This window comes from Malaclemys terrapin, chromosome 2 (genome assembly GCF_027887155.1).
Source record: "Malaclemys terrapin pileata isolate rMalTer1 chromosome 2, rMalTer1.hap1, whole genome shotgun sequence".
NCBI classification, from domain to species: domain Eukaryota; kingdom Metazoa; phylum Chordata; order Testudines; family Emydidae; genus Malaclemys; species Malaclemys terrapin.
In genome coordinates, this window is record NC_071506.1 from 175455382 (window position 1) to 175472272 (window position 16891).

A 16891-nucleotide genomic window follows, 5' to 3' on the forward strand; every position below is an offset into this window, starting at 1 on the left:
TCCAGAAGAGAAGAGTGAGGGGGGATTTGATAGCAGCCTTCAACTACCTGAAGGGGGGTTCCAAAGAGGATGGAGCTCGGCTGTTCTCAGTGGTGGCAGATGACAGAACAAGGAGCAATGGTCTCAAGTTGCAGTGGGGGAAGTCCAGGTTGGATATTAGGGAAAACTATTTCACTAGGAGGGTGGTGAAACACTGGAATGCGTTACCTAAGGAGGTGGTGGAGTCTCCTTCCTTGGAAGTTTTTAAGTCCTGGCTTGACAAAACCCTGGCTGGGATGATTTAGTTGGGAATTGGTCCTGCTTTGAGCAGGGGGTTGGACTAGATGACCTCTTGAGGTCCCTTCCAACCCTGATATTCTATGATTCTATGATTCTAATTTGTGGCCAGAAACAACAACAAATCATAAATGATATTAATAACTCAAGTGCCCACATAGTACTGGGAATAGAACTCTGGAGTTTGTGTTCCAGAAATAAAAGGGCCTGATCCAATGCCCCTTGAAGTAAATGGAAAGGCTCCTTTTGACTGCAGTGGGCTTTGGGTCAGGTCCACACACACCTACCACTTGTGCTAAAGAAGAATTGCTGCTTTCTGTGGTAGAATGTTTACTCTTAAACATTTTTGGAGACCGACCACAGTGCCATGTGTGCAGGTCTGCCATCACAGTACATCCATGAGGAGCAGTAGTACACAGGCACACCAACCAATAAACGGTAAATGAAGCCAGAGTAAAAACGGGAAGTTAGGTACATACATGCCCTCCTAGAGCTTGGTAAAGAGGAAAGTTCAGCTTGTAACTATTTCATATAAAGAAATTGCATCAAGAAGGGTACAGGAGAGCTGTTACTTGCGAAACAAAATTTCTCATGATATTAAGTGCAACATAACCATGACTCCTCTAAACATGTAATAATAATTATTTTCAAATGTTCAAGCTTAATTGACTGTATTGTATCCATCATATTATTATATTCTTTCTTTATGCTTCCCAAAAGAAATTTAGATTTATAAAAAGGCCAACAGTAATTTTATTGTAGCAGAACAGTATCAAAAAGGAAAAAAAGCACCAAAAGGATCAACAAGAGTGATTGTTCACTTTTGACCTTTCGCTCACTTTACAATTGGCCTATAACAATTGTATGGAGTAAATTACAATGCCGAAAAAGAATCCGGACAGCAGAAGAAGCAATGTACTAATGCAGTATGTTTCATTTTGTACTCAACAGCAATATTGTGAGAAAGGGCTGCGGCTGATACAAAAGAACTGCTCACTGAACTTGGAAGAAAAAGTTCAGACCTTCAGAAGTTATTTGAGTAATGTCAGCACTCAGACAGAGAAAAGGAAGAGTGAGCTGGAGAAGCTGATCCACTTGTATGAGTTTTACGAGACGGTAAGAGAAAAATTTCAGGTTCAGTACAGATTTACAGTACTTTAAATATTTGTGCAACAATATTCCATAAAATGTGTTTTGTATGAGTCTCCTCTTCTCCACTCCAAGGTACTGGAGGTGCTAGTGAGTCTCACAGGGTACTGGGAGGTACTGATACACTTTCCCATGTACTGCACCTGATAGCAAAATTTCTTTTGACAAATCAGTGGTGACACTTTTTCTTCTTCTTCGAGTGCTTTTTTTTTTAGCCATGTCCTAGCTAAAGAATAGTTTGTCCACAAGATTTCTAAATAGGCCTGTTTGAAAGACCCTGGTGAGGTGTAGCCCACAGGATCAAGTTTGAGGCATGTCAAAATGGCATGTCAGAATCTGGCAAACATCCAAAGGACTTTGATGACCCTTCAAAGTTCACCAGAGCACTGATGAACTTCAAGAGTTTTCTGAAGTAATTTGTAGTTTGGCAGCTTAAAATGACATGTTCCGTTGCACCCACTAACACCCCCACAATAACATCTTTAGGAGCAGGGATTCCCTCCAGCAGGCCTCCCAGGACAACAGTATCTAAAGCCAGCACAAGTTAGTGTCAGCACATAAAGACAGAGCTGTATTGGTCATTCAAGTGCCTGAGCGAGGGTGTATTGGCATTTGGTATTCCCCGGAGTACCTCAGCTGTCCAAATAAACAACTGAGAATGGCAATTCTTTTTCCCCCACTATCTGGATGTCTAGTATCAGGAGATAGCCATGTTAGTCTGTAACAGACATCCAGATAAACAACAAGGAGTCCGGTGGCACCTTAAAGACTAACAGATTTATTTGGGCATAAACTTTTGTGGGTAAAAAACCTGAAGAAGTGAGGGTTTTTTTACCCACGAAAGCTTCTGCCCAAATAAATCTATTAGTCTTTAAGGTGCCACCGGACTCCTTGTTGTTTATCTGGATGTCTTTTATTTTCCTGCTTTGCATTAAGTGTGGGTGTATATATTGGAATAATGGCCAGACAGAGGGCAGAGAGATCAGTGTCATTCAGAAACACAAACAAGCACCAGAAGGGTCAAAAGAACAGGCAGAGTTTAGGCAGGAAATTACATGTGTAGCTGCAACCCATGAGTGCAGTTTGTGGGGAGTTAGGAGGGGCATTGCCCTGCCTAAACTGCAAGCCTCAGGCAGGCACAGAATTCCCCCTCCCCCGATGCCCAGCCCCATTGGCCTGATTGGAGCTGCCCCCTTCCCCTCAGATATAGAAGCTGGACTACGCCTATGCTGCAACCAAAGAACAACAGCTAAGCTGGCTGTTCCCTCCCCAGAGTCTCAGTGAATCTAATGCCCTGTGCACTGCACATGCAATCACAAGACTGGCAATTAGGACCCTTTTTTTTTTTTTTTTTTTTTTTTTTTTTAAGTATTATAAAATTATAAACCCAGCCAGAAACAGCAGTACCAGAGTGAGACAGATTTTCCTGTATGGACCACAGCCTGGATCTCTTCTTTCTCTTGTGAATGTGTAGGCAAAACCTTTTAAAATCTGCCCTATGCACAGACAGTCATATACTCTTAATGTGCAGTCCAAGAACTTACATACCCAACTGGCCAGAATTTTTCTCTGCACAATTCTGAAGCTCCAAATGACATAATAAGCACCTTTACCCTTTTAAATACTTGTTTCTCTGCTTCTATAATATAAAGGGAATCAAATGAAGCATAGAATATCAGGGTTGGAAAGGACCTCAAGAGGTCATCTAGTCCAACCCCCTGCTCAAAGCAGGACCAATCCCCAACTAAATCATCCCAGCCAGGGCTTTGTCAAGCCAGGCCTTAAAAACCTCCAAGGAAGGAGACTCCACCACCTCCCTAGGTAACGCATTCCAGTGCTTCACCACCCTCCTAGTGAAATAGTGTTTCCTAATATCCAACCTGGACCTACCCCACTGCAACTTGAGACCATTGCTCCTTGTTCTGTCATCTGCCACCACTGAGAACAGCCGAGCTCCATCATCTTTGGAACCCCCCTTCAGGTAGTTGAAGGCTGCTATCAAATCCTCCCTCGTTTACTCTCCAGAAGAGAAGAATAATCCCAGTTCCCTCAGCCTGTATGAAAAATGTATAAACCCAAGCTTTTTCATAAGCATGCTGTGTATAAAACCACAGAGTAATCCATCCTTACTACAGCAAAGCTACATGTGAAAGCACACAGTAAGCCATTATTATTATTTATTTAATATTTGTATAACTGTAACACCCAGAGACATCAATCAGGATCAGTGCCCCAGTGTTCTGAGCACTGTACTAACGCAAGATCTCTGCCCAATGGAGCTTAGAGTTCAAGAAGATTGTAGTCTCCACTGGAAAAATAATTATACAAGCACCAGGTAAATCAGCTTCAAAATAGTTAATCTGGTGATAGGCAACCTCAAAAGGGTCAGAATTCAATCTGGGCCACCATCCAAAAATTTGGTTGCTTATCTGAAGTGTCCAAACTATGGAGGACCCTCACCCAATCCTGGTCTTATCTTCTCAGAGCAACAATACTCACCTCTGGTTTCTTTGAAGGCAGGCCAGTTCTTTCTTCCAGTTTCTTCCGAGAGGAGGACCACCACTTCCCCAAATTCAGGATTGTCTTTGAGGACGTAATCAGACCTAGCCACATACCTTAGAAGGGAGCAGTACAGAACCACACTCACATCTTTGCAAGTAGTTTTTGGGGAACCCCCAAAAATCAGGCCCTAGGGAAATGACAGCTACTCGGGTCCTGATTCTCCTCTCACTTACATCTGTTTTACATTGGTGCAGTTCTGTTGACTTCTCTGGAGATACTCTTGATTAAAATCAGTGTACCCAAATGGAGAATTGGGTCCTAAGGCTTTTGGTTTTTTCCCCCCTCCTTTTGATTCTGAAAGTTCTAGTGAGTAGGTAGCACAGAATATCAGTGCAGATTAAATGAAACAAGGCTAGTTTCTGTTGGATTTCAAAGCTGGCATTGAAAACCTTTTCAATATAGCTTCTAAATCTTAGAAAAATTGCTTCATTGAGATTCGGTATAAACACCCCTTTTATGTCACGAGAACTCTTTGGCTCCTAGGAACAACCTAAAAGATAATATTTTGTCTTGTGAAAATTGTCTGGTTTAGAATTTTTAAAAATAAGTTGGTTAACAACTGCCAGTAGTATAACAGTACTTCTTAACTTGTGGGTCATTAATTTAGTAATATAGGCCCTGATCCAGCAAAGCACTTATGCACATACTTTAACACATGGGTAGAGCCATTGATTTCAGTGAAACTACTGGTGCTGAAAGGTACCTGCACTTAAGTGCTTACTGGATCAGGATTTACATTGTGTGTACAAGAGGCCGCAGGGTCGAATCCTGTCGAACAAAATTTCTTGACAGGAAAAAGTAGTCTTGAGGTGAGATACAAGATTGGCAGTCAGGCATTCTGGGTTTGATTCCCAGCTACGTCACAGAGTTTCCTGTGTGGCCTGGGGCAATTCACCAAGCCTTATGAAATATGAATAATAATTCCCTACTTCATTGGGTTTGAGCCTTAATTCACTAAGGGTACGCAACAATTTAAGCCTAGGGTTAGTGAGACTCGAGTCACCTGACCTGTGTCAAGGAACCCTATGTTAAGGATTTTCTGACCTGAGTTCAAAACTAGGGTTCTGGTGTACACATTGCAGTGCACAGACCCTAGTGAAAGTAACCCTGTTCCAGAGTGCCTAGTGCCCCCCCACCATAGTGTTGATACTCTAGCCCAGTGGTTCTCAACCAGGGGTATGCAGAGGTCTTCCGGGGGTACATCAACTCATCTAGATATTTGCCTCGTTTTACAACAGGCTACATAAAAAGCACTAGCAAAGTCAGTACACACTAAAATTTCATACAGACAATGACTTGTTTATACTGCTCTATATACTATACACTGAAATGTAAGTACAATATTTATATTCCAATTGATTTATAATTCTATGATAAAAATGAAAGTAAACAATTTTTCATTAACAGTGTCCTGTGACACTTTTGTATTTTTATGTCTGATTGTGTAAGCAGGTAGTTTTTAAGTGAGGTGAAACTTGGGGGTACCCAAGACAAATCAGACTCCTGAAAGGGGAGCAGTAGTTTGGAAAGCTTGAGAGCCACTGACCTAGCCCTACAAATGTGTTGCACTGTGGGAAAACTCTACTGCCCACCCTGTTTCCTAACCGTGGTGGTGCTGTTGATGGCACGCAAGTGCCCATAAGGAGCACAAATACATAAACTGCACAATTAGCTCCTTTGGTGGCTGTCTCGGTAGAATGACGGCAGTTTGAGAAGGCTTTATATGAACTACCATCTAATCTGAGAATTGGGCTCTCCAGTGCTGGGCTGAGTCACATGGGCAGCAAAATGCCCATGTGCACCTACAGTCTCCAAGGCTGTCAAACTATTACAATGAAACTTTGCAATTCTTAATTTTTAAAGTGGGATGTTCAGCGACTGTATTTTTGTTTGGTTGGTTTGTTAGTTAGTTTTGTCTGTTCTGAAGTTTGACATAAAATGAAGGTATCAGTGAAAAAACACACACCCACCCCAGCCTGGCTGCTGCTGGCTGCAGAGCGGTAAAGTGCATCCCCAGGGCTCCGGGTGCAGTGTGTGCCAGCACCCCTCAGGCCGGATCCCTTATCCCTGCCCCCACCACACCTCAGGGGGTAGGGATACGGGATCCCCAGAAGGCTGTGGGGAAGTTTGGGGCTGACTCACACTTGTCCCCCTGATGCTGCCCTGGCACCTCTGCAACACACAGCCCTAGGAAGGACGGGGGCCCGGGAGTGAGGGCCAGAGAGTGGAGCAGGACCAAGCGGCTGCCCTGCAGGGAGTTGGAGCAGCTGAGGTGTTGGGGATCATCCCTCCCCTGGCTGTGCTGAGCCAGGAGCTCTGCCACTCCCAGCAGGGCAGCTGCTCAGTCCCAGCTCCATTCTCTAGCCCTTGCTCCTTTCCCTCACGCCCCCCCCCCACCCCTCCCTGGGATTGCACCACAGATTGTCGGCATAGAGAGGACGAAGGAAGTTGTCTCAAGGAACTTTGGGATATGTCCGGAGAACTTCTGGGACCTGAGTCCAGCCAGAGCCACATGCACACAGGAAAGCAATAGGCTTGGACTCTAGGTCCCAGTTTAACACAGGCTTGGACCCTCCAATCCTGGGCTCAAGCCCTAGGTTAACACAATTGGTGAGTGGACGCAAGGGGGGTTAGGCTTGAGCCCAGGCTCAAGCCTGGGCTTACACTGCTGTGTAGACATATCATAAGAAGTAAAATTCGCCCCTGTGTAAAGGGACAGCACAACACCTATTCAGCACTTATATCATGTTAAGATCTATTATAAGCACTTAAATGGGACTTAAATGTTGCACAGGCCTTTTGTTGGTCCTCTGCATAAGGTTGACTTTCACCCTGATATTTGTAAATTGCTTTGAGATTCTAAAACAGAAGGTGTTATATGAGTACACAGTCTTACTATTTAACTGTACTTTTCACTTTTAATCCAGGCACATGGGTGGATGTTACACTGCAATGACTATCTTGAACATCTTACCGTGGAGAACAAATACTCTCAATCAGTGATTCAGAGTTTGCAGAGCTACCACCAAGAAGCTACAAAAGTTTCTGCAGAAAACTTTCAAAAAGTGAATGAGATGGTATTGGGTCTGGCTAGCAAAAAGGAACTAAAACAATGGAATATTTTATGGCTAAAATGTCAGCAAACAAGGCACCATTTAGAAGAAATCCTTTCTGAAGCTCTCAAAGGTTCCAACAAAGAAACTTCTTGCAAAGTCCCCCAGGAAGCGGATGCAAAAGTTAACTGTGAGTTTGATACTGAAGACGCTAGACAACCAAGTCAGTCCCTTTCTCGACTCTCTTCTAACACTGATAATAACATTTGGGATAATAATGTTAAGTCATTGCATAAACCTCAGCATATGAGCCTGCCATCAGGAGTACCACCTTTTTTAGACCATGAGAACTCCAATCAAAATATGGATGTATATGTGCAGCTTAATGCATCTCCACCACAGACATTTACTCCTCTCTTGGGTGGGCTTCAAAGGACTAGCCCAATCTCAGAAGATATGGACAATGTTTCCACCTCAGGATCAGCCTCCTGCTATTCTGAGCCAGTCCAGTCACCAACTACCCGCCACAGAAAACATCCACTAAAGAAAATCATGAAGAAAACTAAAAGCTTTGAGTTTACTCAACTTGAGAGCAGCCACAGCGAGTTGCACCGCCACGGATACACTGGAGTTTATATCAAGGGATTGGAGGTGGCCAGCAATGTTGCTGCTGAGAAGAAATACATGCAGCGCTTGAATATTAAAAGCCCTTTGATTAGTAGAAACCGAAGTTTATCTTCCCCATCAAGGATCCATCATACAGAAGAAGAAGAAAAAAAGAGAGCAGGAAGGTGAGAAATGGCCACAACACAATCCATTTTGTTGAGTGAGGAACAAATAAAGTACTGTACTATTCTAAACGCTTTCTGAAAAACAGTTTAAAAGAGACATTAAATTCAACATGCCGAATACAAAATAAGCTGTTCATTTTAAAGGGACACTGTCAAGTCATTTTAGGCCCAACACTTAGGTTTGGTGGGTCGGGGGGAGACGGTTTTTAATAGTTTATACAACTTAATAGACAAAATCCTTAGACTTCTTACTTGAGGCCCTCTGAAATCAAGTAAGAGTTTAGTGGAAACTGAGTAAGGACTTCAAGATTTAAGCTCCAATCCTGCAAAGACTTACACACATGCTTAACTTTAATGAATCTATAAACTCAGATTTTGGAGAATTGCTAATATAGTACCCATTTTTAAGAAAGGGGAAAAAAGCAATCTGGGAAACTAAGGGCCTGTTAGTTTGACCTCAGTTGTATGCAAGGTCTTAGAACAAGTTTTGAAAGAGAGAGTAATTAAGGACATAGAGGTAAACAGTAATTAGGATAAAATACAACATGGTTTTACAAAAGGTAGATTGTGCCAGACCAACCTGATCTTTTTCTTTGAGAAGATAACTGATTTTTTTAGACAAAGGAAATGCAGTAGATCTAATCTACCTGTATTTAAGTAAGGCATTTGATACAGTTCCACATGGGAAATTATTAGTTAAATTGGAAAAGATGGGATTTATATGAGAATTGAAAGATGGATAAGGAACTGGTTAAAGGAGAGACTACAACAGGTCAGACTGAAAGATGAACTGTCAGGCTGGAGAGAGGTTACTAGTGGTATTCCTCAGGGATCAGTCTTGGGACCCATTTATTTAACATTTTTATTAATGACCTTGGCACAAAAGGTGAGAGAGAGTGCTAATAAAATTTGCAGATGACACAAAGTTGGGAAGTATTGCCAATATGGAGGAGGACTGGAATATCATACAAGAAGATTTGGATGACCTTGAAAACTGGAGTAATAGAAATGGAATGAAATGTAATAGTGCAAAGTGCAAGTTCATGCACTTAGGGACTAACAACAAGAATTTTTGCTCTAAGCTGGAGACATATCTATTGGAAGCAACAGAGGAGGAGAAAGACCTGGGTTTATTGATTGAGCACAGGTTGACTATGAACCATCAATGTACTGCAGCCATGAAAAAAGCTAATGCAGTCGAGGGATGCATCAGGTGAGGTATTTCCAGTGGAGACAGGGATGTGTTAGTACAATTATATAAACCACTAGTGAGATCTTATCTGGAACACTGTGTACAACTCTGGTCTCCCATATTTAAGAAAGATGAACTCAAACTGGAACAGGTGCAGAGAAGGGCTACTAGGATGATCAGAGGCCTGGAAAACCTACCTTATGAGAGGAGACTCAGAGTTTGGCTTGTTTAGCCTAACCAAGCAAAGGCTGAGGGGAGATATGTTTTCTCTCTATAAATACCTGGGAGGGAGGGGAGTTATTAAAGTGCCAATATGGACACAAGAAGAAATGGATATAAACTGGCCATCAACAAGTTTAGGTTCAAAATTAGACGAAGGTTTCGAACCATCATAGGAGTGAAGTTCTGGAACAGCCTCCCAAGGGGAGCAAAGGGGGCAAAAAACCTAACTGTCTTCAAGATTGAGCTTGACAAGTTTATGGAGGGGATGGTCTAATGCAGGGGTCGGCAACCTTTCAGAAGTGGTGTGCCGGGTCTTCATTTTTTCACTCTAATTTAAGGTTTCGCGTGCCAGTAAAACATTTTAACATTTTTAGAAGGTCTCTTTCTATAAGTCTATAACATATAACTAAACTATTGTTATATGTAAAGTAAATAAGGTTTTTAAAATGTTTAAGAAGCTTCATTTAAAATTAAATTAAAATGCAGAGCCCCCCCGGACTGGTGGCCAGGACCCAGGCAGTGTGAGTGCCACTGAAAATCAGCTTGCGTGCCGCCTTTGGCACACGTGCCATTGGTTGCCTACCCCTGGTCTAATGAAACTGCCTGCAATGGTATGTAGCAAATCTGCGACTGCTAGTAGCAAAAATCCCCAATGGCCAGTGATGGGACACTGGATGGGGAGGGCTCTGAGTTACTACAGAGAATTTTTTACCAGGTGTCTGTCTGGTGGGTCTTGCCGACATGCTCTGGGTACAACTGATTGCCATAGTTGGGGTCGGGAAGGAATTCTCCCCTGCTCAGATTGGCAGACTCCCCCCTGGGGAGGGGTCGCCTTCCGCTGCAGCATTGGGCGTGGGTCACTTGCGGGCTTAAGCTAGTGTAAATGGTGGATTCTCTTTAACTTGAAGTCTTCAGATCATGATTTGAGAACTTCAGTAAAAGCCAGAGGTTATGGGTCTATTTACAGGAATGGGTGGGTGAGGTACAGTGGCCTGCAATGTGCAGGGGGTCAAACTAGATGATCATGGTTAGGGCCCTACCAAATTCACAGTCCATTTTGGTCAATTTCACAGTCATAGGATTCTTTAAATTGTAAATTTCATTATTTCAGCTGTTTAAATCTGAAATTTCATGGTGTTGTAATTGTAGAGGCCCTGACCCAAAAAGGAGTTGTGTGGGTGGGGGGGAGGAGTCTGCAAGGTTATTGTAGAGGGGGTCGCAGTACTGCTACCCTGACTTCTGCGCTGCTACTGGCAGCAGTGGTGCCTTCAAAGCTGGGCAGCTGGAGAGAGGTGGCTGCTGGCTGGGAGCCCAGCTCTGAAGGCAGAGCCGCCGCCTGCAGCAGTGCAGAAGTAAGGGTGGCATGGTATGGTATTGTCACCCTTACTTCTGCACTGCCGCTGGCGGAGCGCCGCTTTCAGAGCTGGGCACCCGGCCAACAGCTGCTGCTCTCCAGCCATCGGTCGCCACTCTCCAGCCACCCCGGTCTGAAGGCAGAGCAGAAGTTAGGGTGGCAATATTGCAGCTCCCCTAAAATAACTCTGTGACCCTCCTGCAACTCCCTTTTGGGTCAGAACCCCCAATTTGAGAAACGCTGGTCTCCCCTGTGAAATCTGTACAGTATAGGGTTAAAGCACACAAAAGACCAGATTTCACAATGGGAGACCAGATTCAAGGTGTTTTTCATTGGCTGTGAATTTGGTAGGGCCCTAATCATGATGGTCCCTTCTGACCTTAAAGTCTATGAGTCTAACTTTACTCATTGTGAGCAGTCCCACTGAAAATCAATAGGACTATTCAGAGGACATAATGTTGAACACGTGTGTAAATCTGTTCAGGATTGAGGCCTTAGCCTAGTATGAAAAAGAAATGTTTCCTTCTTTTTTCGATATTAATGTGTTGGGGGTTTTGGATTTAAATGTTTCCCTCCAGTTTTGGAAAACCAGCTCCGTTGTGCTGTTACTTAACAGCCAGAAATTGAAACTAACCAAAAGTTTCATATTCCAAGCTGAGTGAAGTGCATATAGTAAGCACACAGTGGTTCCTATAAAAGTGAATTACATTTTTTTAAAAAATTCAATGTTAATAATCTGAGTAACAATGGTAAAGAACAGCTTTAAATATATTATTTTTATCTTGACAGTGTTCCATAAGGAAATGACCATTAAAATAATTTATTGTTTTTCTTTAAGATAAAGTATATTTGTTCTAGAGTTGGTGACAGACTATTAAGGAAATACAGATAAACATAATTTACAAAAGCAGAGGAAATTTAAACACTGTCTTCAGCTCCAATTTGAATTTGAAGTTCTGCTTAAGTTTCACTATTTTTTTTTTCTGTCAAACTTACTTTTGGTCGCTCTTTCTTTCGCACTCAGTTAGGATCCTCCCTCCTTCCCTTCCTCTCTCCCTGGGATTTTGTATTTTAACAGCATAAAGTTATCCCAGTTAGTGCCAAAAAAAAAAAAAAAAAAAAGGTTAAAAGGAAGACCAAAGTTTGACTGCTCTAAAGAAGGAAACTGAAATCAAAATCTGTTATCAAATCTACCTATATTTTAATAATCTTGTACAAAAAAAAACCAACCTGACTTTGTGTGTGTGCCTGAACAGAGTTCAAGATTTATGTTTAAGTTTTTAAAAAGTCAAGCTGTTTATATTTGTTGTCTAGTAATTGAGGGCCAGATTCTGATACCCTTACACACACTGAGTAACACCATACTCTGCAAGCAATCCCATTGAAGCCAGTGGGATTACTCATGGAGTAAGGTGATATTCAATTTGAGTAAGAATATCAGAATGTCCCACAGTAGTTCATAAATAATCATATGTTTTGTTTATAGTATCTGTGTATTAAAGCTTTCAAGGGCTCCAATTCAGCAAACCATCCTTATTCAGCAAAAAACTTAAGCAGATGGTTAAATCCCATTGACTTAATGATCTGGAAGTTAAACACATGCTTAATTGTGTTGCTGAATAGTAATGTTACCATCAATTTGTGCAACAGAGGAAGAATGGGCGTCCTGTGTGATCTTTCTTGGATAGAAATTGGTGTTTTTAAAAAAGTCTGTTTGGTTTCCATTTTTTTTTTAATCTGTAAAGGCTGCTTTTAAACAGGCCAAAACAAGCTCTCCAAACTGAATTATGTACTTTCCTCTTTTAAAACATATGTACATTAACTTTTAGTAGTTACAAAAAAAAAATCCAATCCAATCAAAGTAGTTTGTGGTTTTATTTGACTTAACTTCTTTTTTATGAAATGGGTAAACTTTGGAATGGCTCCACTTTTCCATAATGCCTTCTTATAAAATTAGGATTCTTTATTTTCGGACTATGGAGGATATATTCCTCCAATGCGAATTTGTTCAGGTTAACAGCATCTTTTTCCCCATTTAAGCCCCAATCCTGCAGACACTTAAATCCATGCAAATTTAGGTACTTATCTTCAGACATAAATCCTTAATTTGATTATCTAATTATTCTAGACCAAGTCATGGGACCACAGACTTTTATAGTATTTCACCAGGCTCAGTGGTTTAATGGGAGTTTACAAACACTGCACCCAATCCTGCAAACAAACGTGAAAAAGGTTAGTCCAGTAGAACCACTGCAGTCAATGCCACTTATCAGATCAGTAACTTTTATTCACATGGCTGAGTATTTGCAGGCTTACATCTGCTAAAAGATTTTTTTTAATGCATTTGTATTGGATTATGTATTTATTAAAGCACAAAAAGATAAAGTTTTGCTTATGATTTTCAACTCCGGAATGCCATGAGTTACAATATGGTCTTCATTTCCTTTTGGAAAAGTCCTTTAGAATTTAATAGGGACAAAATTTTATAGATTCTTATTGGTTATCTTAAAACCTATCGCAGTTAATAAATACTGGCATACTTTTTGTAAGTTTTTTTATTTTTAATTATCCTATAGAATTCTATTGAAAGTATAATTTAATTTTTCTATTAAATTATATAGGACTTTTCCATGAGGTGTAGTACAATGTAGTGATTCAAGAGTGAGGCTGAGTTTGGACTCATGAGGCCTGATTTTCCTGTCATTTACATGCGTTTCACTTTTTGAGAGATACTCCTTATTTACACTGGTATAAATTAGTGGGGAATCAAGGTCTTAGGTTCTAGTCCCAGCTCTCCACTGACTCAGTGTGTTCCCATGGGCAGTCTACTAGGCATCCATGCAGTAGTGCCAATCCCAACCATTCAAAAACCATGAGTCAAGCCCCAAAATACATGAGCTTGGCTTACAAATCATGAGGTTTTTAAAATGTGGGGTCTATTATTTACCTCCTTGCATTTGTTGAGCTTTTGGGGATCATGTTTTCTAGCTTTTCTCTGCAGCCATGAGAGCTAGAAATGTATTTATTAAAAAACCCTCAAGATTCTCATGTGTTCACCTGACTCCAGGTGCTGTAGCTTTAAGAAAAACACCAAATACCACGGGAAGTCAAGATAAAAGTCTTGAGAGTTGACAATGCTGCTTCTACCGAGGCCAGCCAAAACCTATCCCTTAAATGCTTTGTGACTCTAATTACTTCTAGGTGGAGCTGGTTTGAACATTGCAAAATGTGAAGCTTTCAACAGAATTTTTAATGAAAATTTGAATTATGATGAAAAATGAACTAATTTTTTTTCCACAAAAACTGTCATTAAAATGTCCCGTTTTTCATCCAGCTCTAAAGATGGGCAAACTAACGCTTCTTTCACAGAGTTGATGTGCGGCTTACTTAATATTTGCAAAACACTTTTCGACCTCCTTGCTCCCTCTGGTGAGAAATGGGAGAAAAGAGGTCACAGTGTAATGCTTTGAGATCCCTGGCCTGGACTACAACATTTAGATCCAAATCCAGATTTTTATCCCACCTCACTTAAAGCTTGTGGTTGTCCAGATCTGGGATTTCGTTTTGGTGTTTGATCCAAGTTATTGGCCATAGAATTCAGCCACAAATCTGGATTTGGATTCAAAGCCCCAAGTTCAAGGATGTTTGGATCTAGGATTTAAGAGTCAAGCTCACCTCTAATCTTAACACTAAAGAGCTACTGTAAGATGCATTTCCCTTTTTGGACAGGAAATCCTGACTGAAGTTATTCTAATTGGCCTCTTTGATGAAGGTTTAAGAGCTAGCCAATTTCATAAGGGAAAAAAATTCATAATATAAATAGTTATGTCCCCCCAGCTGATGGAATTGTTAGTATGTAACCTCAGATGCCATTAAAACGATTTAATAAATCAAAAAGTTCTCTGTATTGTCATCAGCTATGTCCATCTCATTAAATCAAGTTTATTCAGCAGCATTTCCCATCATGAGGAATCTACTATAGTGGCTGGTTTTTGTTTGATTTGTTATGTTAGAAGTAAAGATTAAAATCTGTTCCTGTCATTGTTAACCATCCAAAAATGTTTCTACTATTTTTATGTTGTTTATTAAATTATTGTAGGAATGTTAATATGAAAAAGAAAAAAAAGTAGTTATTATGAAGTCAAACATATTGTATTATCAAAAGTTCAGATAGCTTCAATTCCTTGCAAATAAAGTATACTAGTTAATGAAATCTCACCGAAAACAACATTTTCTATACTTTTATTTCTCAATCACATGGTCTATGAATGAGAATACACCTTTTTCCTCAAAGAAATTGTTTGCTTCTATGTTGTCAAATGTTTAATGTTAATCAGAAATTGTTTTTTCTTCCAAACTGATTGCTTCCTCAGTTTGCCTTGTTTTTCATCATCTGTTTTTGCTGAATGCAAATCTTCCTGTAATTCTAGAACTGGTCACATATTTTAATCTTTCAGAACTGAACATGCTTTCTCAATGGGAGCTCATATTGTGTCAGAGGATATATTGTGTAGGGAAACTCATGAGAATTTAGCTATATGTTAGTTTATCATCCCAGGAATGTTGCTCTGTTTCCAAACGGAATGCAGGAATGGAAAAGGTCATGACACTTGCAAATGCAATAGAAAGTTCTTTAATACAATGAAAAAGTCTTTCCAGAGCTCAAAATTCTTTCTTTTCTGTCTGCTTAGCTGTTACATTACAGCTGCTGTAGACTGTTGTAGACCAAATTCTGTCCTCTGGTATGCACACGTAACTCCACTGAAGTCAGTGAGATTCCACCGTTGTAACTGGGGGCAAAATTTGCTCAATTTGCTCGAGATGAGCAAAAAAAACCCCTGAAAGATCTGTTGCTATAATGGTAAACAACTTAGCCACCAGTGCTACAGCGTGATTTCCTCAAAGGACAGGTAAAAATGAGCCAAATAATGCAAATAAGCAAAGACAGTCACTCAGTATTCAGTGATTACCCATTGTCATAATTTGTCAGTGTTCAAAACAGCTGTTCTGTGTCTTCCAGCAGCAAAGTGCAACATATAATGGATGAAATGATCACAACAGAAAGGGAATATGTTAGATCCTTAGGATATATCATCGACAACTATTTTCCAGAAATGGAAAGAATCGATTTACCTCAGGATTTGCGAGGGAAGCGGAATATTATCTTTGGGAACCTGGAGAAGCTCTATGATTTCCATTGCCAGTATTTTCTAAAAGAGCTGGAACACTGCAGAGACTTCCCACTGCGTGTCAGCCACTGTTTTCTCAGACATGTAAGTCCCGTTTCCAAAGAAGGGTGAATTCTTAGAATCAAATATTTTGAGTTAATCACAGATCCTATTACCGAGTAAATCATGTCACTTACCTTTTTTGTGTTTCTCATAGTGTGTACATTCTAGATTTCCTGTGATGAATGTTTACTGTTGTCTGTGTATGTGGCCTATTGTCTTCTCTCAGAGAGTTGTACATGTACCCCTAGGTCCTCACGCAGCTGCACCTTTTGATATCTCAAAACATGCTGGCTGGACCCTTTCTAAATTTGCTAGAAGTAATACTTGAGTTTGCCACATAAGTGATATGGCCTCTAAGTTTTCAGTTTTCTATAATTATATATGTTTTCTATTAATTTTGTTTCCTATTATTAACCAATGCACAGGTGCTCTTATAGCATCATTTGCAATCACACTGGAAAAGTACCTAGTGTCATATGATCACCCTAATGTCAACAAGTGAGTTGGGACGAAGGGGCTGATATTGTTTCAAGAGGAAACTTATCTTAAATTCCACAATCTCACCTTATTGACAGTAATTTTCTTACAATAGACAAAGCATCAAATTGCTGCTTACACATTTGCTCTGACATGTGTGAACTACACCTGCTGAATATAGCAGACATTTAACCAGAGAAAAGATGGTGGTATGTGCTCTCTGTGTGTAATGTGTACACAGAGGGCTATGTATTGGATGACACAGGGCTGTCCCTGTGGTGGGGGAGAGGGGCGGGGCCCGGGGCAGAAGTGATGGATTCGTCTCTTCTGGGACCGACTGCACCAGCACGTGGGGCCAGGAGCGGTCGTCCCGATTCGCTCTACCCAAGGGACCGGTCTGGGATGGCAGAATGATCGTTCTGCATATACGAGGCTGGTCTGATGCGTGGCTTGTGATTTTGGGTATCCGTCTCCAGCATTGTACTTGTAGTTTAATTGTGATACATGAACATTTCCATTCAGCTAATCAGATGTATCTGGACAGAAAAAATAAATTTAAAATTACATTTAAAAGCACTAACATT

The 16891-nt window shown here is 40.8% G+C and overlaps 1 protein-coding gene across 5 annotated transcripts in view; it reads left to right on the forward strand.

Moving 5' to 3' along the window:
- Window positions 1–16891, forward strand: part of PLEKHG4B (pleckstrin homology and RhoGEF domain containing G4B) — a 198798-nt gene that overhangs the window by 152238 nt on the left and 29669 nt on the right. For 4 of the 5 annotated variants that reach the window (XM_054019017.1, XM_054019016.1, XM_054019013.1 and 1 more), the window contains 3 exons: window positions 1228–1392; window positions 6915–7831; window positions 15620–15872. In XM_054019017.1, the coding sequence (XP_053874992.1) occupies window positions 1228–1392; window positions 6915–7831; window positions 15620–15872 (1335 nt within the window). The remainder of the gene's footprint in view (window positions 1–1227; window positions 1393–6914; window positions 7832–15619; window positions 15873–16891) is intronic. The other variant, XM_054019014.1, reaches the window with a different exon arrangement.